The following is a 27,323-nucleotide window of genomic DNA, read 5'->3' on the forward strand; positions in this document are numbered from 1 at the left end:
TGGGATAGGGCCGAGGGGTGTCAGGAGCCCATGGCATCCAAATGAATTTTTTTTACTAAGCAAATGAGGGAGTTGGGACACCGGCCTCTTTGCTTCCATTACAGCTTATAGTACCCTTGATCCACCATTGCTGTACTGCTGTCCAGTTGCTTGTTTTTAACACAAAAACAAGTATCATTCCAAGAGTTGACACAGGTTACTTCACAGTAGGTTGCATACAAGGCAAAACTCCAATGAAAGGAGAGGGTCCAGAGCACTAGCTTCCTGTATAAATTGCCTGAATGGTATAGTTAAGTGGTATATGGGGACTTAACCGGAGGACATGGACCCAGGTCCTCCTGAGGTACAAGTGTATAGACTAGAATTGTGGAAAAGTCCCTCTGGAACAGTATCCCGGTCTTTATCAGGAGACGGACGTGTTTCTTGGCATGTTCTTGTTTTTTCAAGATTAAGAACTCATACCATGTTTATTCCGAAATAATTGGTTTGACTTGTATTGCTGTACTCTATTTGAATGCCTTGAGAAAGCCCTGGCTTACGTGCCTTTTAGGGGTGAAACACGTGTTGGCTGATGCTTCTGTGTCGTTGCTACGGACTTATCATTGATGTTACTAATTTTGGAATTAATTTGCTCGCAATAAACTAAGAATCTAGTGGATCAACTATGATGCAATCTTGTTCACCTTATTTCTCATCTAACTATTAATATTTGGATTTTCACGACAAATACTGTTCCAGAGGGACTTTTCCACAATTCTAGTCTACTTCACAGTAGGTACTGGCTTGTGGAGTCATCGAATAGTAAAATCCAGTAACATCCAGTCGGGATTTTTCTACGGCCAACAAATGTGCAAATAATCTCCATTGAAATTCATTCTATGGCAAATATCCTCATATATATCTTAATTGAGAATACCCAGAAAAACTAAGTGATTGTTATTCTACGGTGGGTCATGCTGCCTCGACCTTTCGGGATGCACGATCAGTTTCCACGAATAAAAGCATTTGTGCTCCATACAAGTCTACATTCAGGGTAATAATCGCTTCACTGTTTTCGTCAAATGGGATTAAAAAGCCAGGGCTGCATGATACATGGCAAACAATGCGCACCATGGAGGTACTGCAGGCGCTCATCCGGCGTCCTGCACTTACAGAAAATGGCGCGCGGGACGCACGCAGCAGCAGGCGGGTATCCGGTGCTTCATTCACCTCATTCTTTACCGCTCACAGATTTTCAGAAAGCAGGTCAAATCTATGTCAAACAGCCAGTGACATGACATCACCCAGGTTCAATTAATGTACTGTATTAGAAAGGAAAGTTTAAAAAACAAAAATACCAGGAAATAAGAGCCATTTAAAACTTAATGGCAATACTGGAAAGATGGTTAAGTGGGATATTAAAAATATAATATAAAGCGTAGGGAAATTAATGGCCTTCTGTTTACATGTGCAATGTAGGCTAGTGGCTTCATTCACCTGCTGCAGAGATCCGTGAGAGGCCTGCAACTCATGCTTCCAGGGTGCAGCACGGCGGGCTTGGTGTTTTATTCTTCCGAGCCCAAAATCCGAGGTTAATAAAATGAGCATCGCAGAGTATTAACTCCTTTTACGTTCAGCGACACTGACGAAGTGAGCGCTTGGTGAAGAAAATAACTATATCATTTTAAAGAAATCTGGAAGATGACGCCTTTCTAAAAGTACGCAGGACGGGAAGAGGTCAATCTGAAACACACTGTTCTTTTAAAAATGTAGATATGCAAGTATTTAGAAATATGTGGGGTGTCCACTCGTTTTGTCCCTTGCACTATTGGCTAGCAGGGCGCCTGACTGTGCCTGCTGGTTCATCGGCCGGTTCAAGTATACCCCTGACATCACACCCTCTGTGAATCACCTCAGGGCTATTCCCAGTGCGTCATGGCTAATGACAGCGGCGGTTTGTTGGGGCCATACGATCCATACTTAGAATTCGCAATACCCATTTTAGAATTACCTCTGACTGTACAAGTAAGTGTGCCAAGTCTCATGTGCCGAGGAAAGGAGACTGCGCCACGGCCGCTACTCGGGTTACCGACCACAGAGACCCCTTTTAAAAATAAAACCTTCTTTGCATCACAGCTGTGAGGCGACAAGAGAGGCTATTTACGGGGAAAGACTGATAATTAACGGCTCGCAGTGGTGCAGCGCCAAGGTATAATGTAAGCGAGGAAAATGTGCCCCATCGAGGCGGCAGACGGAACATTTACCCCCACCCCCATCTTGAACCATACCACTAATGGTGCTGTATGAAAGCACGACTCGCCTTAGAAGAGTATCTTTTATCTATCTTTCCTTCACACTACATGCTTCCCTCTTTCATTTTTACTCTCCTTCTACCACTCTTTTCTTCCTTTTACACCCTATATTTTACTCCTCCTTCTCAACCGTTCCTTCCATCTATCCCTTACCCTTCCTTCCACTTCCTTCCTTCCCCCATCCATCCTTTCTTCTTTCCTTACACCATTCTTTCATGTCATCCTTTATTCCTTCTTCCCCCTCTCCTGTGGTCTTTCATCCTTGTGCATTGCTACACTGTCCCTGGGCGCGGTATTTGGCGGCCCCGGCTTCCACCCCTCAGCTCTGACATGGTACTCGCTGCCAGTGCAGTCTGTGAACTTCTATCTGGTTGGGTAGGGCATGATAGGCATAATTAACGTGTAGTGGGCCCCTTTCAAACCGGAGCCCTGGTGCCACTGCACCTCATGTACTAATGATAGCCAGACTCCTAAAATGGTCGTTTTGCAGTGGATTCTGAGTTAGGGAGCACTGACGTTTTTCACACACTTCTTGTCGAGCCAGACAGACCCTTGCCAAGTAAATGAGTGCAGCCCTTGTATATTTTCTCGATTTATGACTACTGGAACTTCACTTCACCTGCCTCAAGCATCCTGGACTCATTATACGGAGCTATGATTGGAACACCATGAACTCCGCTACCAAGCAACACAGCACTGCGTGTAGAAGGGGTTACAATTACAAAGCGAGGGCTGACAGACAGTATATAAAATCAAGGTATTTACTTCAATTATGGTGTCTTCTTTGAGAAATTGTGATTAATGATTGCACTGTTTTACAAAGCTTCAATATCAACAGGGAAGTAGTTTCTACTTACAAAAAGTCAGCGAATTCAGTCTGTGTATGTACCTTTTGTCCTCTGAAATCCAAAAGGTTCTCAAAATACAGATTCAATGTCATAAACTGTGGGTAATATATATTTTTGTAGGATAATACAACATCTAAAGGCTAATTTTGCAGTTTGGTGATCAAGTTGCAGACTTAAGGACTGGATGACGGGGGTTGCAATACCCGCTTCTTAACATAGTCAAACTGTGTGATCCTGGATAAATAATCTAATTTCCTTGTTTCTTAGATCATATTCCCAGTGTGTACAATGCAAGCATATTCCTTTATTTATACTGCCACAGTGCAAAACTCCAGGTTCAATCTGACTCGTGGTGTGTCACGCTCAATCCGTGCCCTTCCCCCATCTCCCCAATAGCACCTAAAAAACAAATAATTTATCAGATTGTCTGAAAAAAGTCTAATTGACAACTTGGCACACACCTGCAATCACCATCTGTGCTGTCACATCTTCTTTAAACCCGATAACTAATTCTGGTCTGGGAATTACATGGGGTTCAAGTATGATTTAGGGCCTGATTAAGATCTTGGCAGAAGGGGTTACTTCATTACAAACGTGACAGATATCCCGTCCGCCATATTATGATTCCATTATATCCTATGTAAACCTTAATATGGAGGGCGGAATATCCGTCACACCTGTGACGTAGTATTCCATCCTCCAAAAGTGTAATCAGGCTCTTAGTCGTCACTGCAAAGTGTGTGTGTGTGTGTGTATATGTATATGTATATATATATATATATATATATATATATATATATATATATAATTTTATGGCAGTTTTATATAGCACTAAATTTGCCCAAGGGCATTACGGCGCTTTAAATTAGGACCAGTATATTCCACAAAATCAAATTAAATTTTTTTTAGGCATAGGGAGATTAAGTGATTTGTCCAGAATCACAGGGTGCTGAGTCAACACCAGGGTTCAAAACAATGGCAAGATGTACAAACACATTTTGTGGTCACAAACCCAGAGATTAAATAAATCACAGTGTTTGTAACAAGAAAATGTGTTTTTCAAATGTACTAAACTCGTTTAGCAATTAAACACGGTATCAACTCGCTAAGTAAGTTTAGGAAACTATTAAGAAGGGGCATGTTTAGGGAGTCCCTTCCAAACAGCGATTCCTTATGGTATGTACTAATGTTTTGTGACCAAAATGTGGTTACAAAACATAAATATTTTTTTGTCACCTAAACAGAGGTAGAAACCATACATAAACGGGATGGAAACTCCTTTCACCCTTGTTAATGATCAAAAAAACATTTTTTGGAGTAAGCAGTGGTCCATAGGGTTTAATGTCTACTCTTAAAAAATAGCTTTAAAAACGTATTTTAAAAAAACACATCCCGTTACCCTTTAAGGAACATGGCCTGTATTCAAAAACAATGATTGTTTTATCCAGAAGAATCACAGACATGGTAGTCTGCAGGCCAGCATCCCTGTGATGCCACAAAATCATAGTGGATCGGAAATTTGTGGCCTACTTCATTAACATTCATGTGATAAGTTGAATTACAACCCATTGCAGTTTGTAATTTGTTATCGTATATAGGTTGGTTCGCAAAATACCATAGGATTCGCAAAAAGTCAGTGCACAATTTTGCAACAACCTTTTCTGAATCCTATCTTAGTACATCTGGCTCCAGGTTCCCTGTTCCAAAGTCGGCAGCACCTAGTTTCCCTGAAAGAAAAACTGCAAGAAAGGCAAAGTGGTATGTGGCATTCAAAAATAGTGCTTAGTAGAGGGAGTCACATCTCACTTTTTCCTCATTTCTCATTTACTTGTAAGCAATGGCTTGATATTATACTGCCCACTGCTGCACGCATTACTGATGGATGTGAAAACTGTCCATAGCGAAAAGAGCTTCTATAAAAGTAATACATTAAACATTTTATTCTATCTCATGATGGCAGTTGGCTGAAGTGGAGAGATTATTTTATGTTTCTCTTTGCAGTGCAGAGTACACACTCCAAATGTGGTTATATGCCTAGAACTTTTTTTTTCTTTTAAAGTAAATATATCTATTTTTTAAGCACTGGAAAGGCTCATATGCTCCATTATGCAAATATTGTCATGTGTCTCCCAAAAAGTGTATGTCAACTCCGAGTCACCTTGAAAAACTGAGTAAATGAGCTGGAGCTAAATTTAGCCTGGATTTCCAAAGTTTAATTACTCTCATACCAAGCAAGTGAATCATTTTTGGTAACACTCTTTCTGGCCGATACTCTATGTAACTGCAAATTTCTTACCTTATGATTATCCCCCGGTGCCACTCAAGATCTGGACTTTTTTTTAGTAGTACTCCCATGTGCCACTAGGTGGCACTGTGAAGTTCTCCACTGCCATCTTACCACCTCCCAGAAGCGGCAGAGCAAAGCCTCTAATAAGTGCCATGCCTGCACACAGATGTCAGTTTCTTGTTTGAAGCATTCCACACATGGACACGGAGCATAAAGCAATTATTGGTACCAATATGCAGATTTCTAATTTAGGCCCGTTTTAGATGGTAGAGAACAGTGCACAGAATGGGAATGGTTATAAACCACATTACAATAGGGGGCTTAAATAGGGCAACTAGGTCGGTAAACACAGAAAGGGCCAGCAAATAACCCTTAAAAGTGCTCACTGCAAGACTTTGTTTTGGTTATTCACACAAACCACAAATCGTACTAATTCTACCAATGCATTTGGACATTGATTAAACAATACATATCCAAAGTAAGGAATTAATGCTGTATCCCTATTAATGTCATTACACATGTCAATGTTAAGGTAGTTTGTAATGTCACAAGTGATGTCATCAATGTCATTTGTGAGGTCATCTGTCACATCATCAGTGAGGTCGTAATCACTGCATTTGGGGTGCAGTTTATGGTTTCCGTTGTGGGAGCATGCAACACGGTTTATGTAGCTAAACATAACTTTCCAGGGTCAGTATTATTTCATATTTGCATATTTACTGTAATTTTAAAGACATTTCAGAGACTTTTAAATATGTTAAAAGTTTTTTTGTGCAAAAGAAATAAACTATAACTCAACAAACTTTTTCACACATAACACCAAAGGTTTTTCAATCAATCAATAGACGCATGCATACACACAGAGTCACGTGCATACAAAAAGTTTGACAAAGGAAAAAAGGAAACGGATATGGTACAACGGTCTGCACCTTCATAATTTTGGAACTCTTTTCTGGTTGCCATCTTTCTGGAGAGGTCGTCTCCAAATCTTGTCACTGAGTTCGGTTCACTGTGTGATACCAATACAAATTTTATGACAAGACCGGAGGCTCCTATTATGCGTTCTTTTCTTGCTTTATTTAATGAGCAGCAGTCAAGAAACCACAAATCCCATAAGGCTTAACATCTGTAGCCAATGGGATTAAAAACGTAGTTCAAAACACCAGAACCAATAGTCATCACGATATGCTATTATGACGTCACTTGACTGCAAGCAGCCCTCTTTTCTTGCTGCTGCAGTCGAGATAAGTCGCATTTTCTTTTATCCAAATTAATTTCACTGTATATTGTTTGAATATCGCTGTTTTATAAACATACTGCATTGTTGAATTTATTATGTACGACGGCAAGTTGCCGCATGTTTATTTTCTGATTCGGTCCCTCGTGCACAGCGCTCATATTATTTCAGCTGAGCGCTTCAGTTTTCACTTCAGCTTTTGTTTATTTTAACGCGCGTCGCGCGTTTGGGATTCCAGGCATTCCTCTCTGGCCGGCGGCAAGTTACCGCATGTTTATTGTTGTTCTGGCCCCTGCACAGCGCTCCTGTTCTCTAGAGCTGAGCGTTTCAGCTCTCACATCGGCTTTGTTGCTTTAACGCGCGTCGCACGCGCTCCGAATTCCAAACATTCTTTTGCCTCATGCAGCAACCGTCTTTCGGATTGCTCCTGAGGCAAAGACGTCGGGTGAAGAGCGCTTCCGGGAGACTTCAAATTCTTTATTCAGAGCAACTTTAGTTGCTATATTTCGACGATTACCCTACTATTAACCCCTTCCCTTTCCTTTTTTCCTAAAGGACCCCGTTTTTTCCTATTTTAGTCCTCTTAATTTTAAAAAAATAGATTATACAAATGTATTTCTATTTTAATTAATAAGATAACAAATATTTTAAATTATATAAATATTTTATTGGCATTAGACACAATGGAACCTGGCGCTTCTATGGAACAGGATGTTTCCACTGAACTAGAAGATATGAGACATGAACTCTGTGATTTTATCAGAAGTTCTGTCCATCAGGCAGTATCTTCTTCATTACAAAAATTATCAAAAAATCTGGAGAACAACCTTTCTAATTTAATATCCAAATCGGCCCAGACTGCGGGGGAAAGCAGTTAGCGTCCACCAACAAAGCCAGGTATGGGGACGCAAATGGAAGGTGAGAACATCTCACGCACGCCAGAGGACGCGGTTCCTCACAAGGCTCCTGCCAAGGAGTATAATAATATGGCCTCAAAAACTTCCTTAAAACGGAAATTTAAGGAACGTAATGTTCTTCCTGTTATTTCTCCAGTTATTCAAGATTCAGACGAAGACATGCCTGATGTAGATTCAGATTCATACATATCTGACAAAGACGATGATGATTCCTTTTCTATTTCTCCTCCAAAAAAATCAAAAATAGCCTCTTCTACCCCTTCTCTTTTCGACTCAGAAGGGTTTCCTATGTTTGATCCCTCTCAAATTCATCATCCCAATTCTACTGAGTGGTTTCCAGCTGACCATGTGGGTCGTTATGTGGCACAAAAATTATTTTCACCCCTGGACAAACAAACTAGATCTAAATTAAAGTCCGAATGTCCTCGTCCCGTACTTTCCAACAAAGCCACCATTACCCCTACTATTGATGAACAAATGTTGACTTTTTTCACCAAACAAGGTAAAGACCCTCGCAAGGGTGTGGATAAAGCATGGTCCTCTTGTCAGGACAAACTCTTAGACGTTACGGGGCCGCTTACTAGGATTTTTGATCTTGTCGAAGCAGCCAGACTAGACGGTTCCTTCCTGGACCCAGAGGAGTTATCTTTATGGGTACAACGTTGTTTCTGCCTTTTAGGAAATGCAAATTCTTCCTTTATACACGAGAGGCGTAAAGGCCTCCTTATCAAACTTGATCCCAAACTCGTAAATTTGGCAACCGTTCAACCTCAGCTTCAATCAGATGGACAACTTTTTGGAGACTCCTTTATAAAAGACCTCAGCAAATATGTTGCTACGTTCACCTCTCTAACCAAAGCCCAACAGTCAATGAGGAAAATGTTTCACCATCGGGTTTTTGCCAGGGCCGGTAGAGGAAGGGGTCGCTTTACCGGCCGTGGATCCACCTATCAAGGCTCCAGAGGTTATTACAGTTCATACCAACAAGACTTCAGACCTCAATTTTACCCCCAACGTGGCAGAGGATACCGTGCCAGGTCCGCCAGACATTCCAGAGCCGCCAACCCAACAGGTAAGCCTCCTAGTCGATTCTTTCCCGACAGGGGGTCGTATTTCCCATTTTCTGTCAAATTGGCAAGCAATAACAACAGATGCTTGGGTGTTAAACACGGTTCTAGGTTACAAAATAGAACTTTATTCTACTCCGGTACAAACCTTTTTCCAAGCTCCTCCCCATTTTTCCACAGAAATGGTTCACCTAATTTCTCTAGAGGTAGACACATTGTTACAGAAACAAGCGATTGCACCCACTCCCCCCCTTTCTTCGGGATTTATCAGCCCAATTTTTCTTGTTCAAAAGAAAAACAAAAAGATGCGTCCAGTCATCAACCTAAAACATTTCAACCAGTTTGTAGTATACCGGCATTTCAAAATGGAAACAATTCTCCATCTCAGAGACATTCTCCTCCAGAACGACTGGATGGTCAGGCTGGATCTACAAGACGCTTACTTAGTAGTTCCGGTTCATGCGGAATGCAGGAAATTCCTTCAATTCCAGTGGTTGGACAAAATGTATCACTTTACCTCTCTGCCCTTCGGTCTATCGTCAGCTCCATGGTGTTTTACCAAACTCATGAAGCCCGTAGTAGCTTTTCTAAGAGCTCAGGGGATAAGATTATTAATTTATCTAGACGATATCCTCATCCTAAATCAGTCCTCACAGACTCTCCTAGTCCACTTACAGACAACTTGCTCTCTGTTGGAGGAATTGGGTTTTATAATAAACAAAGAAAAATCCCTTCTTATACCCTCCCAAATCGTAGAATTCCTGGGATTTCAAATCAATTCTCTTACAGCTTCCCTTCTTCTACCCTCGTCAAAAATAAAATCCATAAAATCAGAAATTTTGCAAATTCTTCGCAATTCCCTAATTTCCCTCAGAAATCTAGCCCGGGTGGTAGGTCTTCTCTCTTCCTCTATCCAAGCAATTTTTCCGGGTCCCCTTCACTACCGTTCTCTTCAAAGATTAAAGATTCAACACCTAAGAAAGGGGCTTTCGTATTCCGATCTCGTCCCTTTAGACATAGAGTCTCGCACAGAGCTTCAATGGTGGATAGACCATTTGGACGCTTGGAACGGGAAAAGTATCTTTCCATCAGCCCCAGATCTTGTGTTAGAATCCGATGCAAGCCATCAAGGCTGGGGAGCCCGGTGTGGACCCATCTCGACTGGGGCTACATGGTCAAACGAGGAGTCCAAATTGCACATCAATTGTTTAGAGATGCTTGCAGGCTCCTTTGCAATCAGAAGTCTGGCAAAGCACAAAGTACATTGTGCAATCCTGCTCAGGATGGACAATATATCTGCGGTCAGATATATAAACCATCTTGGGGGTACAAGATCCAAACCCTTGGCAGACCTAGCCAAGAGCTTTTGGGAGTTCTGTCTCTCAAACCATCTTTCGGTACATGCAGAATATCTCCCTGGAGCTCTCAACACGGTGGCGGATTGGCATTCTCGTCACCTTCGAGACTCCAGCGATTGGAGACTTCATCCTTCCGTGTTTCACAACATTCAATCCTTATGGGGCCCGTTCTCCATAGACCTTTTTGCATCCCGTCTCAACACACAACTCCCTCAATTTTACAGCTGGCGTCCAGATCCCTTAGCCTTAGCATCAGATGCTTTCTCACAAGACTGGTCTCATTCCCTCAACTATGCTTTTCCCCCTTTCATAATGATCAACAGGGTTCTGGCTCAGGCCAGACGTCAACACGCCTCTCTCTCTCTCATAGTCCCGTTTTGGCAATCCCAAATTTGGTTTCCCACTCTTTTAGAATTGGCAATAGATTTTCCCTTGTTAATTCCATCCTTTCCGGATCTGCTTCTAGACCCTCTTCAACGTTCTCATCCCCTTATCCTGAACAATATTCTCACCCTATCTGCGTGGAAAATCTCAGGGATCCCCAATCTTCCCCTGTCATTTCGGCAGAAGCTTCCCATTATATCTCAAACTCCTGGGCCCCAGGCACCAAAAAAGCCTACAAGGCAGCCTGGTCTTTATGGGACTGCTGGTGTGTGGGAAGACAAATTAATCCCTTTTCAGCAGATGTAATTTTTGTCGTAAATTCTTTTTAGCCTCAGAAGCCAGTAAAGGTAAAGCATTTCGCACTATTAATCTTTACAGATCTGCTATCTCTTCCAACCATATTCATGTTCATGGGAAACCGGTAGGCGAACACCCCTTGGTATGCAGATTATTAAAGGGAGTAAAATTTTCCAAGCCTCCGCTACCAAAATACAATCAATTGTGGGACGTTAATATTGTTTTGAAATATTTGATTGCATTACCAGATAATTCAAGTTTATCATTAAAGCTTTTATCTGCCAAATTAACAATGTTACTATGCTTAGTTTCTATCAAACGTTTATCAGATGTTAAGGCTTTGGACGTCTCCAACCGTCAATTCACTCCGTCGGGAGTGCTGTTTTCGGTTGTCCGACGTACCAAGACCAATTTGTCATCAGTCTTTTATCCATATTTTCCGCTTCAACCAAAATTGTGTGTGGGACAGTGTCTCAAAGTTTACGAACACAGGACCGCAGATTTGAGAACATCCTCTTCCCAACTTCTCATATCTTTCAGGAAACCCCATAACCCGGTTTCTTCTGCTACTTTAGCCCGTTGGGTAAGACTAATCATGTCCTTGGCTGGTATAGACGTTTCCAAATTCGGGGCTCACTCCTCTAGGGGGGCTATGGCTTCCAAAGCTTTCTGGGCTGGATCTCGTTTGGAGGATATTCTCAAATCTGCGGATTGGTCCAATGATAATACTTTTAGAGTATTCTATTGTAAACCAATTGATACTGCTTCATTGAACGTGATTAATATGCTTTAAACTCGCATAATAGGAGCCTCCGGTCTTGTCATAAAATGTAGATTTTCCTAGTCTATGACGGAAAGTCTTAATTTTATTAAAGACACGGAGGCGAGTATTATCCCACCTCTTGTATAACTTTGTTTCTCCCTCCCTTTCTTTAGTTCCGGCTTCAGCCACTCAGACAACGTCCTAATCGGATCTCGTCAGACCATCCAATCATTTCGCTTCCTTCAGGATTTGGATCATCTCTGTCGGTTTGGCCGGACCATCCTTGCCGCTGCACGCTCCTGGATTTTTTCTCGGATGTTTTCGCTTTCCTCATGGCACTGTTTATCCTCTGTTTATTACTTACTTTGTTCACCGTTAACTGACTACATTTGCAAGAAAAGAGGGCTGCTTGCAGTCAAGTGAAGTCATAATAGCATATCGTGATGACTATTGGTTCTGGTGTTTTGAACTACGTTTTTAATCCCATTGGCTACAGATGTTAAGCCTTATGGGATTTGTGGTTTCTTGACTGCTGCTCATTAAATAAAGCAAGAAAAGAACGCATAATACTCGCCTCCGTGTCTTTAATAAAATTAAGACTTTCCGTCATAGACTAGGAAAATCTACATTAGCTGCAGAAACATTTCCTCCTTCCTGAAGAAGCAGACAATATGGTCCAGAAAAACAGAAAATGTTGGCAGGTCAATGGAATTCTTACCTGTAATTGATGTATTTTCGATTCATTATTCCGCAGCATTTCCTTGTGCCTTTCTATTTCTACTTCAAAGCCACACATTTGGTTGTGCAAAATCTGGATGCTTTTGTTCTTTTCCACACTTTCATTCTGCAGCATCGCCACCTGTGGGAAGACAAAACCTGCAATTAGTTGGTAGGTCTCCACCACCTGTGAGCTCAGCCCAGCGATAGGATCAATATGCACAATGAGAGCCAGGTGTCCTGGGTGGGCCACCTGCAGCACAGCAGTGTCCTGAGCTATTATGACCAACGTGCTGCTCCCTGCCTTATTTCCTCTCCTCGCATCCATTCGAGATTCACATGTTGATTAATGAATATTCATGAGCTGGCAATGTTGCACCAAGGATACCCTTCCGACAGATCCAGTGCTGAGGAAGAGCATCTATAAGAGGGCGAAAGGGCATACAAAGTCAAGAATATCCACACAAAAGGTACCAAACGCCAGGTAGGCTGCATCTAAAAATCGCAGATATCAGTCTGAAAGGGAATATGGGCGAGGCCATTTTCCAATGCTAACATCTAATTTTGAAATGACGGACAGTAGGGCCATCTTCGAGGCAGCAAGGGCTGCAGCAGTGGGTTCATGCAATAGACTGCCCCGGATTAACGTGGCACAGGAGCACCATTGCCTACCAAGAGCAACGAATTGCCTGCCCCAAGTTAGATCCAAGCTTCACGTACAGCACGAGTCAATGTCAAAAACTGCGTTGTAAACGCTACACGAAAACAAGCATCAGTATCTCGGAGTGCCTTTAACTTTTCCTTAATACTATTTGTTCATTTGGTCGGTTCGCCCTTTTCTGACTTCAAAGGGTCGCAATGATCTTAGCGTATAAAGTGTTTTACGTGCCATTTTTGAATGACTATGTCGGAAGGACACAATGTATATACTCAGAGCTCACAAGCCACACTGCACCCAACATACATTCTGTCAAATTTCCTAAAAACTCTGTTTTACAACACACTTGAAGCAACATTGAGAACAACACAGACATGTAACAAAATAATATATAGTAATTTCTGAGCTTTTTTGATTACTTTTTACATCAAACAGCGTAAGTTAGAGTGCCACGACAGTGGCAAAACCTTCAGTTCGTTATTATCTCACAGTGTTATCAGTATTGTGGTTTTACAGTAATGCAGTACAATCTTTTATTCCTCTCACCACCCACTCTTTTGCACTTAAGTTATAGCATCACACCTCATGCATCTAAATGTAAAGAAGGACTTTATTTCAATGGCCAATTCATACAACAAAAGTGCAGTGGATTTGTTAACTGAACAAATTGGCGGCTCACTTCCTCTACTACTTTCCTTTAGACAAACTGAATATATTAAGTGACCAGGTACTAGAGTATTACATTGTTTTTACTTCTGTCACTTAGAAGAAGCATGTGAAATCGCCTGAATGCTTCTGAGGATTTTGACTGGAGGATGCTCTAGGAATGGTCTAAACACGAGCTTCAGGTGGGAACGGCATACTGGGATCGTGTGAAATTAGCCAGCCAAAGTTTTGAAGATGAGCAAGTTCCCAAGCACCAAGCTCACCCTAACTTCAGGAAAGTCTACACTCAAGGTCCCACATGCAGAATAGATGGTCTTCCTTTGAGGGTGAGGAGTATGGGAAAGTAGAATGCCCCAGTATCCTCCCGCAAATGAACAACACAGAAAGCGGTGGCATTCACCCAATTCACAGTGGCCAGAATGCTGGGACTTCGAAGGGAGTGAAAGACCCTTTGAGTGTTTAGCACTCTATAAATGCTGTGAATCAAACAACATGAGAACCCACTGTGGAATTTCCATTCCATTGTCTGTTTGTGTGTGCTGCTCAATTTGGCAGCGCTGAAGCACTCCATAGTCTGAGCGATTTCACCTGTGAGAATGCCATGCAAACCACATTCTGTCCTCCCCACCTTCCTCTGACTGGCATGGAATAAAAATAAAAATTAAAAATACACATTTTACTTGGCCAGATGGAATTATTTGTGGAGGTCTACCCACTGTGTCTCAGTACAAAATGTTTTGACAACACACAATAAATGACAGAGGTGAAAGTGATTAACTAATGAGCACCTAAAATAGTCACTGCTGCTAGTTAAAAAAACATGTTTCACTTGTTTTCTAATGTGAGAGGAACGCTGAGTAGAGTTGTAGACCCTCGGCAATTAGAGGGGATCTTTAAAGTCACTGTGATGGAACAGGTGTTTTAAAGATTACATCTACAGCAGAGAAAAGATACGGATGTTGAGACAAGCTGGGCAACCCTTGGTTCATCCTTTATGCTCTAGTGCCCTCTCTTAGAAGTGATTGACTTCAGTGGAAGCAACAGCCCTTCTTTGGTTGCTCAGTCAAGGAATGTCTAAACGCTGTTTAGTTTAAACCCTAGGTTTCCTACATTAGGCACATAAACCATCACACTGCACATCATCTGCTCTCAACCTGGCACCAATCCAGCATTCTAATGGTGAGATATTTAACCATATCTCTACAGATTCAACCAGGTAATAGAATAGCATGTTCCTAGGGAACTTCAATCGCTGGTGTTAAGAATCCTCCAAAAAGGTGATGAAAGTGCTCTTCAGGAGGTTGGCCACTCCTGACACCCTTCAGCTCTTCACCCTGCCTACCCCTCACCAAAAAGAAAGACATGGACTTAGTATCCACCTCCATGAGAAACCTCACCTGCCACCCATTGCAGCACGTGAGCCAGACCACCATCATCTTTGATATGCTAGCTAAATCTCCCATCTATTGAGGTCAGCCAAATTCATCAAAGATGATAACTAGATCTCTCAAGCACTTCCTTACAGAAGCTATCCACTTCAGCCTGACATGCCTGGCGACCATGTATGACCCCAACACTGACATCAAGACTGTACAACAGACTGCCACCAGACCATCAAAATTACAGCAAATGCTCACATCCCACAGAATAGACAATATTGACAAAACATGATAGCACATCCACAATGCACCCACATTGGACTTGGCCATGATGATCCCACTCTACAGTATGTTTAACTGGGCCATCTCCAACCACCTCTCCATTGATAATACTCTTCAAGTCTCTTACGGCTACCATATACAAAGAGATTGTCATCCCAGCACCCTGACTGCCAGAAATCTCTTCTGAAAGCCTGACACGTCTCCCTACTATTGCCAATGCATCACTTGGCCAAGATTCCTTGTCAGATACTCTCAAGAGAGATCCCACATCTCATGAAGAAGTCAAACATGGGCCTTAATGACCTCAGAAATTAACATCTCATCAACAATCTACCCTTCCTGGAGAAGACCACTGACCAGGAGGAGTTCTAACCTCAATGACGTGCAGAGATGGCTACCAACAAAGCGGCCTATAAAGTCATACATATTTACAACAGTGGGAAGCCCTGCCTACCTGACACTCTCCCATCCCAAATTGGTTTCTACAGTCATTCTCCAGTGGTTTCAGTCATACATGGGGAACAGGGTCCAGTTTATTCATATGAGTACTTCCAGACCAGAATCCACCCCGTCTTCTGTGATGTCACCCAAGGCTCAATATTTTGTCAGTGATCTTTATCCAGGGAGTTCTGCTCACAGTAAGGATAGCAGAATTCACCACTACACAGATGACACACAACTCACCTGTATCTCCAGAGCCCACCAAGATTGAATTTGGGCCTGTTATCAATGTGGAGTAAACTGGTCCAGGAGACCCCTGCCAACTTTCAAACAACATTTAAAAAAAAGTAATTTTTAAAATGTAAACCTTTTCCTTTACGGGAAAATCTGATGCATTAAAAAAAAAATTACTTTATTTAAATGTCATCAGACATTGTTGTCTGTTGCCCCTGGCGTGGCATCATCCCTGTGATGGCATCCAATTGGAGTAAGTTGCAGTTTGCGACCTACCTCATCAATAATCATGACATAGGTTGGCTTGGGACCCACTCCTAGTGGTAATTGTGCAAACTGACCTATTAGCATATAAGTCAGTTCAACCTGGCTGCGCAACTACAGGCTACAGTTTCTGACCAGTATTCTGCAACCAATGCTTTATGCATCAGGCCCAAGGTGTCTTTTAAATCCTTAATATATCGGTAGGGTGGTGTCACTAGCATTGGTGCTGAAACTAGGGCTAAAGCCCGCAGTAGCACTCCCAGATAACATTCAAGAAGTGCATGGTGAAAATGAAAAATTCTCTGCATGTTTTTGTTTTTGCAACATGTACAGTTTCTTTTGTTTTCAAAGACCGCCTATCAAATGTCAGATGACTTCTTTTAACCAGCCACTAGTAATTCTGTAAAGGAAATATTTACTTTGACTTTCTGTGACTCAAAACAATGAAGGTGCTTTGCTTGACCCAAGTGACCCTCTTGCACAGAGGTGCACAGGAGTGTGTGGAAGAATAAAGCAGACTGTCTGACACACAGGTAAATAAAAACATCTGCTTGATTAACAACCTAAAATGTTCATGTATTTCAAATATTAACAGCAACACTGAAACACAGTGGGGTTTATTATAATACCTACAGGATATGAGGAGTGAATACCGCACCCAGTGAATACAGCTGCAGTGAGGTATTTACCAGGTTTAGTACTTACCTAGCCATTGTGAGCTCTACACCTTGAACTGAGGTATAACATATTACTAAAAATTGTTCTATCTTCGAGCTGTTAAACTCAGAATATTGTGGCATTTCCCATTAATGAGCACACTGCAGGTTTTACCTGCCAAACTCTGTGCTGGGAAAAAGTGAGGTATTTTCGCACAAGCTGGAAACCAGATCCAAGCTCAAATTACAGCACATTAACCTACACTCTACATTTTAGACATATATTTGTTACCATACCACTCCACACTTGCACTAATCGGTAATTCCCCATTAAATATACTAGGCTTTGGGTAGCAACTGGATTTTTCACAAACCTTTGTCTCACTGAACAGCACCTCCACTCTCAACACTATGTCAGCATCATTGGTCTCTGGACTTCTAAATTGATGCCAACCTCAGCTTCAGAGATCACATCAAAATTGATGCCAACCTCAGCTTTAGAGATCACATCAATCACAAGAATAAGAAGGCTGCCAGGAATCCATTGGCCATGCTCAATAGAGTGAAGCCATTACTATTGGTAACATATTTTAAAACAGCTATTCAGTCTCAGTTCCTTTCCCAGCTCAAGAGAAGGAATTTACTAATGACTGGTATATCCGAAATCTACCATCTTCACTAAAAAACGTACTCAGAGCAATCATATGTCTTGTTTAAGGTCTTCACAAGTCTAAAAGGATCACACTAGCTCTCAGGAAACAACACTAGCTACCACTGCCCGCATATTTTGCATTCAAGACCTGATGCACCCTCTAAAACACAGACAGTTCTAGCACCCCACCTCTATAGGTGACCAAGAATAAGATCTCCTCTGAAGCATGCTCGACGCACAGCAGTTGCTTTGCCAGACTACAAATCCAGAAATGCAGGCAGGAAAAAAAGAGATGCCAGGTTTCTTAGTTCTGGAATGCATCTCAGTCCTGATCTACCAGGCACCATCTCTTCTCCACTTCCGCAGGGAGCCAATCTCTTAAGCAACACCTCGTCACAAGGTAACAATTCAGATGCAGACTACTGCTGAAAAATTCCAAGCTCCTGTCTTTATTAACCAACTCTCACTAGGTCACTCTTATCACTGCCTGACCCTTCCAACAAGCAGCACATCATCAATCTTCCCCCTCACCGCTGTAAGCCAAAACCCTTGTGCTCTACATCCTTGTTTATCCCTTTCCTCGCACTACCTAATGTAGCAAACTGTTCCATTGCTGTGTAACTAGGTTATGGCTACATACAATCATATTATGAAAATAGAGAAATCATGAGGAAACCCCATAAATACATCTTCCACACTAAATCTTGCTGTCCATTCCTTGATGTGTATGCTCTAAGGTACCTTTATTACCATTGTACTTGGATCTAATGTTCTTTTTTTAGGGTCGAGCGCAGAAGCACTCTGGCCTGTTGTAATCTCCCTGTGGGCTTTTAACCACGCCCACTTTTGATATTCATTCTTTGTTGTGCTTGTCTTAAAATTCATTGGTGCATTTTGTGCAATGTCCCTCCTTTGTGTGCCGAGTTCCCTCCCAAGCGATTTAATGAAGTGAACATTTTTGTTGGCCATCACACTACGTCATGCTTCCTCCTGTTACACTGTGTGATAGCCCCTACTCTGGTTTCGGTTTGACTTTCATCCCAGCCGCGATACTTTCTAGACATTCACACAGGGAGATAATAACTCTCTCATAGCGGCTGTGGCGCTTTGAACTGACTTGCTCATGTCAATTGTTTTACTTTTAATTTTCAATTTATGTGGCAAGAAAAGTCCAGATAGGAATTTATAACGCTAATAGCTCTAACTCGAGCAAACGCGAGACCCATTGCATTGCGAATGCTTGTTTAATTGGTGATCTAGTTAATTTTCTATAAAGTGCTTCATTGCTTGCATTACTAAGTTTGTGGTCTGGAAATACCAAAACAAAAACATTTAAAAATAATGAATATATAACAAACCACAATGACGGTAGGAAAAATTGCAGAAATACCAAAAACAAAGTAATTTCAAAATAATGAATATATGAAAACCACAATGCAGGAATGCAAAACTTAAGAATTAATTTGTTTGAGGTAATACTGCCCCTGCAAGGTCGGAATGGTTATGGAGATTATCATGCAGGTAACTTTTGTACTAAGTGACATTATCTGGCAGGGATAAGATGTTTGTAAGAAGTTCTATGGGGCACTTCCACAGACTTCCACAAGAAGGATGAGGACAAAGAAAGAATCCTGGATGGAGAGAGCGAACTACAACTGGTGTTTTGGGGGGCCAGACTCAAAGATCATGCTATATTCCATCTTTGATTAAAACTTCCCAAAGCCAAGCCGGAATCAATATCAACACATCAAATGGGATGTTCATCATGGTGGCCTGGATGTCCTCTAAAGAGCTGAGAGGATGCATTCAGATATTGTGATGGATGGCAATGAAGCCTACAGATTGAGCCACCGAATCCACCATGTCCATACCAAAGCAGAGAATTTGTTATACTACATCTTGCCCATGAGGCACAACCTTTGTGAAATGATCATAGAGGTGGTTGAGAAGGTTTGGAATGACTGGCTGTGTCATTTGCCACAAAGATTGAAAGAAACGAACCACAAGACAGTTGCATTAGTAGATCACAGGCAAACACCCCAAGTAGAAGACCTTCTTCCCCAAAGCCTCTACTTCCTTAGACTGCTTATCTAAGGTGTAGAGAGGAAGGAATCAGAATTCTGTTTGGAAGACAAAGAGGCCTGGACCAATAAGCTCACGAGAGAAGATGATCAGTCAAAATTGGTGAACCTCCAGGAATAGGATGATGGCAATGCAAATCTGTGAATTCATAACAGATGCAGAAACTGGATTGTCATGCACAGTAAAAATATATATTGAAACAGGGCATTATTGAAGAGAAGCAATTTTCGTATATGAGGCTATATGGTCTTGCATAAGACTGACCACAAATGAAACAAATGATTCCACTGCAGGCTCAGCAAGGCAGTCCAAGTCCACATTCGAAAAAGTGTCCAGGTTACTAGCATTTTGGAGGGCCACACAGTTGTCTGCAACACTAGTCATAAAAAGAAGGAGGTGGCCACCCTGACTACTGTCATCATCCTCTTTATCATCATCATCTATGGTAGCCACCACCAGTGCAATTTAATCACTGGGAAAGGCACTGACTAGCTTGTGAGTCTCCAGGCAGGAATACTACTCGGCTTCATATTTTGATCCAAGAAGGAGAGATGCACGTAAGTGGAAGGTTGAGAGGGAACAGGCTGAGAGCAATAGGTATTTGACTACATTGAAAAAGTATACAGAGTGTCTATGTTAGAAACTTTTCACGAACTTAGACTTTACTAATGAAGTGATAAAGAATGTAACCAGTGTTGTTGGTTGCGTTGAATCTAAAACAAGCAATATAAAAGTAATACCATTCATTAAAATCCAGAAATACTTTTGATGACACCTCCTTATGTTTACCATAAAGTGGACACATATTTATTGTTTGATAATTTATAAGCAAGGAATAGATTATTCTATTCCAAAAGTAATTATGAAAGGGAAAGTACTCTAGGCGGCTTAATAAAAAGTGATGGTGTTAGAACTGAATTGAAGTGCATCTGAGTGCATGAATTGCATAGAAACAATTAGAAACTTTTAATTATGTTTACCATGGAAAATTAATTTGCAGCACAACAGGAGTGAAATATACAACAACACAATATTGTGGGATGTGCTACGCTCACATTAATGCACCATTTGACAGTGAACACTAACGGATGGTTAGTTGCAGTTAATAAATACAAATCATTTGGGAGACAGCTGAGTTTTAGTAGAAGTTACCAGGCATCTTTTCTAAATTTTTAAAAAGCGTGCTATATGTAAGAAGCACTGTTTCCATAAATTAGCATTCAACTGCTCAAACTGAAACATATTTCCCACAGGGTTCTGTCACCATACTGAGGACCGGCATGTACAACATAAGTTTCTAATTCTTCCCGTGGGGCGTAACAAAGGCCTATGTGGTGCATTTTTTTTTTTGAGGGGGGGAGAGAGACATCCCAAAATGGACTTCGCTTGGTCAGACTCCTTTGTATATCTATGAGGTGGTCTATCTGAAATGCAAGGGCTATGACGTTGTGTTGCACCCCACACTGTAAGACGTCTGACTAGATAAGGCCCTCTATAAGTACACATTAATCACCATTACGTGTGCCAGCGACCTTGAATGAATCCTCTACAATGAATCAGGGACTTGAAACAGGAAATGGCTTGCGGAGCGTTTTCTTTCTGCTTGTCGTGTAAATTCATCATTACAGCCCTAGATCAATTTATTGAGCGCGTCCTCGTCGCAGCCAGCGAGAGACAAATTGTGACAGCTCGGCTGTGCTTCAGCCCCCATCCCCGGGACGCCACTGCAGACATGTGATGCGGTCAGCTATTTCGGTAACGTCGTCGAGTGTCTTGGGATTCCCGGTGATTCAAACCAGTCATTATGAATAGGAAAGGGACTACACAGTGAGAGGTGGGGTGATGTGATGGAGAAGTGCAAACGCCAGAAACTCGATATCTTTCAGATAAACGTCATACTGGGTGCCAGGAGGTCTCCTTCTAAGGGGATATCGGACTCTAACAAACGGTAGAAACAAATGATCTAATAAGAACCAAACACCTGTGTCACCATCTACACAGGTGACCATTTAACAGAGACAGGTTGCCATCAGCTTACATAACTAGTCGGTATAAATGTACATTTCCATTAACATATGTACTCATCAAATAAATGAAAATGCAGGAACCCTGCAAATGCAAGGATGATGGCCTGCTACCACCCCTGCATTCAAAGTTATTCCAGAGGGTCACACCTTGCGATCTGCAGAGTAAACATTCATTGGGAAGGTCACTGTGCAACCCCGTGAATGCACATCTTGCGATGTCCTCTGTTAGTACACATGCTGCACTTCAAAATGACAGCCAATTCATAAAAATGATGCAGACGTTGCATTCACCACTTTGGGTCACCGGCCCTTGTGTGGCCATGGAGTCCTGGTCATCAGCTGCATACAGGGAAATGCTAAAAAGCGATTAACTGAAAGCTCTGAGTGAGCTACAGCAATACAGAAACAATACACAGGCAAGAACACCTTCTCAGGATTTCTTGTTTATCACTGGGTGTACAAAGTGGATCCAATAGCATATCTTCTGATAAGGGATTCCTGCATTTGATCTTCTATAGTCTCTCAACGATGGTGCTAGTTGTCCTTTCAGCAACCTTAAACCAAAACTCCTGACTGAGAAATTCAAGACTGATTTGACGTTGGCTTTGAAGCCTACTCAGATCAAGGCAAAACCGTTTCTTGATATGTCCACTCCCCACCCTTCGTATAGTGTTTACTACTGTGGAATTGCACACAGTTATAGCACACAATGACACAGCAGTAAAACCTTTTAAACCTGCCAGATATCATTTTGTGGATGACTATGAGACATATATGGATCTGTGAATCGAGTCCTATACATCTAGCAGAGAAAACTAGGATAATTCCACCAGTTAGAGAAAAGTATCAACTAACATCATTACACACCAAAATTAGGTGCAAGATGTAGTGTAATTATGTTTACAAATGTTCACTCGAAGTCCAAAAACACATATTTTACCAACTGGATACAGAACAAACCATTTGTAACTAGTCAACTGGAATTTTATGGCAAGACAGGACGCTAGCATTGTGCATTAACTTTTATTCACCGCCTCCAAGCAGCAAACACTTCAAAGTTCTAAACAAGAACATTGCATGGCTCATAGAACTTTACAACATTCTATCCTTAAAACCCCACAACATTCTATCTTCTCCATTTTTTGTTTGCTGTTTCTGAGCAGATAAGTATTCTCTTTTGTATTTTTAATGATTGATATTTAAGGAGTTAAATTACGATGTGTTTCGATTAGAACAATGGTGATATAGTATGGCAATTAATCTAATTTATGAATTTTTTGAAAAAAGAATTGTTTATGGAGGTTGAAGTATCAGGTTTACGAGAAATGTAACAGATTCATATTGATTTTGAGAAAAAAACTAACCATTGATTTTCAGAAAAACTGTAAGCATTGAATGGTATGGAAAGGAATGAAGTATGTTGGTAGAATGTAAGTCTGAAATTAACTGTACCTTATTGAATTTGAGGTTAGACTCATCATTACATTAGGACAGCGCATCTTTCGCTGTCCCTGTTATTTTTCAAATGTGCATCTCGAGACCTTAGATCATCCAGAATGCCTCCGCACGCCTCATCCTGGACATCCCCCGCCACTGCCACATCACAGACCACCTGAAAAACCTGCACTGGCTCCCACTCACCTCCAAACTCCTCACCCACGCTCACAAAGCACTGCAGAACACCGGACTAGAATATCTCAACAGACGACTCTCCTTCTACACCCGACCCGGCATCTCCGCTCCGCCGACCTCGCAACTGTCCCATGTGTCTGCAGAACTACAACCTGAAGATCATTCTCACACCTCGCCGCCAAAACGTGGAACACTCTTCGCACCCACCTGTGCCAGACCAAAGACCTCCTTACCTTCAGGAAACTTCTCAAGACCTGGATGTTCGAGCAGTAGCAGCGCCCCTCCCCTTCTCCCCCCTTCCCTACTCAGCGCCTTGAGACTCTCACAGGTGAGTAGTGCGCTTTACAAATTCCTGATTGATTGATTGATCATAAGGACAGCACACCTCAAGTTGTTGCCACTGTATTCAGATGCGTGGCTCAAGCCTGAGAAACTGATTAAGCTGATCGGCGGGAGGAGAGTACTACATAACAAAGTAGCAAATGGCCATGTTTGTTACTGGCATGCATTGTTATACAGAGGCAGAGGTGCCTGGCTGCCATATTCAAAACGGGCACATGCCGTGTTTACAACATAAATCTAAAGGAATTAGACATATGAAGGGCTTTAGAGGAAAAGGCATTAATTTGGCTACCAGCATGCTCTAAGGTGAGCGTTTGTGGAGAATATTGATTGGAACGTTAAGGAGCGGTTGGAGAGACAATCTTTTACAGGCAACAGGTTGTTTAGCCAGAGATTACAAATTATAAGAAAAGGATAAAGGTATGGAGGGCAGCAAAAAGTAAGTGTTTGAAATAAATATATTACAGCAGATATTTGTTAATTTATTAAAAGACAGAAATTATGTCTGAGGAACAGGGAGCTCAGGAAGAGAGCAAGCCAAGAGAAATAGTAAGACAGGATATTAAAGACACTGTACAAGATACTGTAAAATCCCTATTTAAAGAAAGCAGAAAGAGGAGATTTAAGGAAAACAATGAGGAAGAATTTTGGCCCTTGTCCAAAGAGGTGAGCTGTTCTAATAAAGCACCAGGACCTAAATGCTTGAATAAGAAGAGGCACATTTCTAATGAGGAAATATCTGAGATTTCTGGCAGTGTAGCCCCAAGCAATGAACAAAGAAAAGGTGTACATACCGGCATGTCAAGAAGGCAGGGTAACCCTGCAAATAATGAGGCATTTGAACATACCAATTCAGAAATAAAAATAAGAGATTGCGATGAAGACATTTTGAACTGGACATGGATAGCTATTCAGGAAATGCATCTGGTGACATGGATGAGGTAAAGGAAGCAGCAGCTGGCTCAATTAAAGATCCTTTAGTTCAGACTATATTTGCTCCGATAGACGTTAGACAACCGAGGAGTTCGAATTGGTGGCCTTTGAGACATGTAGTGGATTATATTAAACAGAAAGCCTTTAGAAAAGGGAGAGAAGAATGTAGTCAGGGCAGAATGTCCACGACCAGCTGTGGGTGAAAAAGAAACTATGACTCCAAATTTGGACCCTGATTTAATAACATATTTGTTTAAGCTTAGTAGGGACCCCAGAAAAGAATTAGAAAGTGCACTAAACCAGTGCAAAGATAAGCTTCTAGATGTGTTGGGTCTTTTAGCTACAAATTGTGAGTTGGTTGAAGAGGCCTATATTAATGGAACAATGTAAATACAGAGCTTCTCCAAGTCTGGCGCCAGAGGGCTATTTGCTTTAGAGGGAATGCAAATGCCAGCTGGTTCGCAGAAAAGAGAAAGGAAATTTTTATGAAAATAAATCCAAAACTGGGTGATTTGGCTCATAAAGAGTCATTAAAGGAGGTGAAAGGCTTTTTATTTGGAGAAGGGATGGTCAAATCCCTTGGGAAATATGTCTCGACTTTCATGGTCTTAGATAAAGCTCAAACTTCTACAAGGAAAGTGTTCAGTGGAAACAATTTATATGGCAGGGCCGGAAGCAGAGAGCAAACCTACAGCCAAGGAGGTACAAGAGCCCAATATAATCAGGGAAGAGGAGCATATAAAGGATATCAAACAGGAGGACGCTTTTATCCTCAGAGAGGTTGATGAGGAAGAGCAAGGGTCTTAAGAAAGAGAGGTCTGCAATCCACAGCTAACCAAGGTGAGTATGAGGAATTGTACTAGTTCTATCCAGAGAAAGGTGGGAGAGAGACTGAGACTTTATGCAGAGGAATGGAAATTGATAACTCACAACTCTTGGGTAATTGCAACCGTAAAAGGCTATGTCATAATGTTTGAGGGCAAGCCATTTCAGGGAAAGGAACCAAAGGAGTTGGTATTCAAACAGGAACAAAAGGGGGTGGGAAAACAAGAAATAAATGTATTTTTGGAAAAAGAAGCAATTTTAAAAGTATTGAAAGAAGCCATAAAGTTTGTAAGTATATTGCTTCTAGTGGAAAAGAAAGACAAAGGTTGGAGGCCAGTGATAAATCTAAGGCAATTGAATCGTTTTGTAGTATACAGGCATTTCAAAATGGAGGGAGTTCATATGTTAAGAGACATTTTGCCGGGAAGGGATGGTGAAAATGCACCTGAAGGATGATTATTTCACTATTCCAATAGACAAGGAAAGTCAATTGTTTCTTCAGTTCAAGTGGGAAGGTCAGTTATATCATTTACAGTGCCTAACTTGAGGACTTTCCTCAGCACCATGGTGCTTCACAAAGGTGTTAAAACCAGTAATCGGGTTCTTTCTGGAGTTAGGAATGCAGATGACTATATACTTAGACAATATTCTTATCATGAATCAAGAAATTGAGGTTTTAATGAAGCGTCTGTCTATGGTAAGAAACCTACTAGAGAGGCTGGGCTTTATAATCAATCATTAAAAATCAATTCTACAATCATAATTAAGAATGGAGTTTTTGGGTTTCATTGTGGATACAGAGGAAACTCAGCTTCAATTACCACAGGAAAAAATAAAGATGATAAAGAAGGAAGTGCGTAATTTGAAGGGAAAGGAAGAGGTAACTTTGAGAAAACGCGCTTGTGTGTCTGGCATTCTGTTGTCATCGAATCAGGCAATCTTTCCTGGTCTGTTGCATTGCAGAGCTATGCAACGTTTAAGGACAGTCAGATTAGCGAAGGGCTTATGGTATGGAGACAAAGTAGAGATGATGTACGATGTAATATTAGAACTGGAATGGTGGTTAGAGAATTAGGATGCTTGGAATGGTTGAGCAATATTTGGGATGATACCAGATGTTGTGGTGGAGTCGGATGTGAGGAACCTTGGAAGGGGAGCTATGTGCACAGGACTAGAAACAGGAGGGTGATGGAATCGGAAAGAGGGGAAGGAACATACACATTAATTGGAAATGTCAACAGGCCTGTGTGTTCGTCCTAGTTTCAAGAATCAGTTACAAGGACATGTGTTATTAAAAAGATACAATGTAGCAGCTGTGTCAATTATAAAAAAAACGCGGAACAGCAGGTCAAAGAAACTGTTGAAGCCTGCAAAAGAGTTTTGAAACTTTTGTCAGGAACACAAAATTCAAGTAAAGGCTCAATATTTTCCAGGGAAAGAGAATTTGGTAGCAGATTGGAATTCCCACTATTTGAGAGACCGCAGCGATTGGAAATTGAGGGAGGATTTATTCCAGAACATAGAGGCTTATTTAGGGCTGAGAGAGGTGTATTTGCTTGTGTCCCATTTGACTTGTCATAAGGAGAGATATTTCAGATGGCAACCGGATCCAGGAGCAATGGCAGTGGATGCTTTTACTCAGAAATGGTTGAATCTGAAAGGATACGCATTCCCATCCTTTGCAATGATTCAGAGAGTGCTGGTTCAGATGAGAAGACAGAAGTGTCAAATAGTTTTCTTAACACCTTTTGGGGTGACTCATATTTGGTTCCCATCAGTGATGGAATTGGGGGTGGAGGTACCTTTTTAAATTCTGACTTGCAAAGGAATGTTGAAGGTGCACAAGAAGAGGAGCATCCTTTGGTGAAATCTGGTATGCTCAACCTTCTAGGTTGGAGGATATCAAGAGATCAGAAAGATTTGGAAGTCTTTCAGGGGAAGCTTCAGAGTTACTCAATGACTCATGGGCACCAGGAACAAGGAAAAGATAAAGGGAGGCATGTAATGTCTGGGTACGTTGGTGCTTAGAAAGGGATGTGGATCCCGTGGAAGCTGATGAAGTAGAGGTTGCAAATGTTTTTGCA

General features: G+C 41.5%; 1 protein-coding gene across 2 annotated transcripts in view; it reads right to left on the reverse strand.

Annotated features, from left to right (window-relative positions):
• Positions 1–27,323, reverse strand: part of TRAF3 (TNF receptor associated factor 3) — a 392,193-nt gene that overhangs the window by 18,674 nt on the left and 346,196 nt on the right. For both annotated transcript variants that reach the window (XM_069207300.1, XM_069207301.1), the window contains one exon: positions 12,168–12,308. In XM_069207300.1, the coding sequence (XP_069063401.1) occupies positions 12,168–12,308 (141 nt within the window). The remainder of the gene's footprint in view (positions 1–12,167; positions 12,309–27,323) is intronic.

Source organism: Pleurodeles waltl, chromosome 9, assembly GCF_031143425.1.
Source record: "Pleurodeles waltl isolate 20211129_DDA chromosome 9, aPleWal1.hap1.20221129, whole genome shotgun sequence".
Classification (NCBI taxonomy): Eukaryota; Metazoa; Chordata; class Amphibia; order Caudata; family Salamandridae; genus Pleurodeles; species Pleurodeles waltl.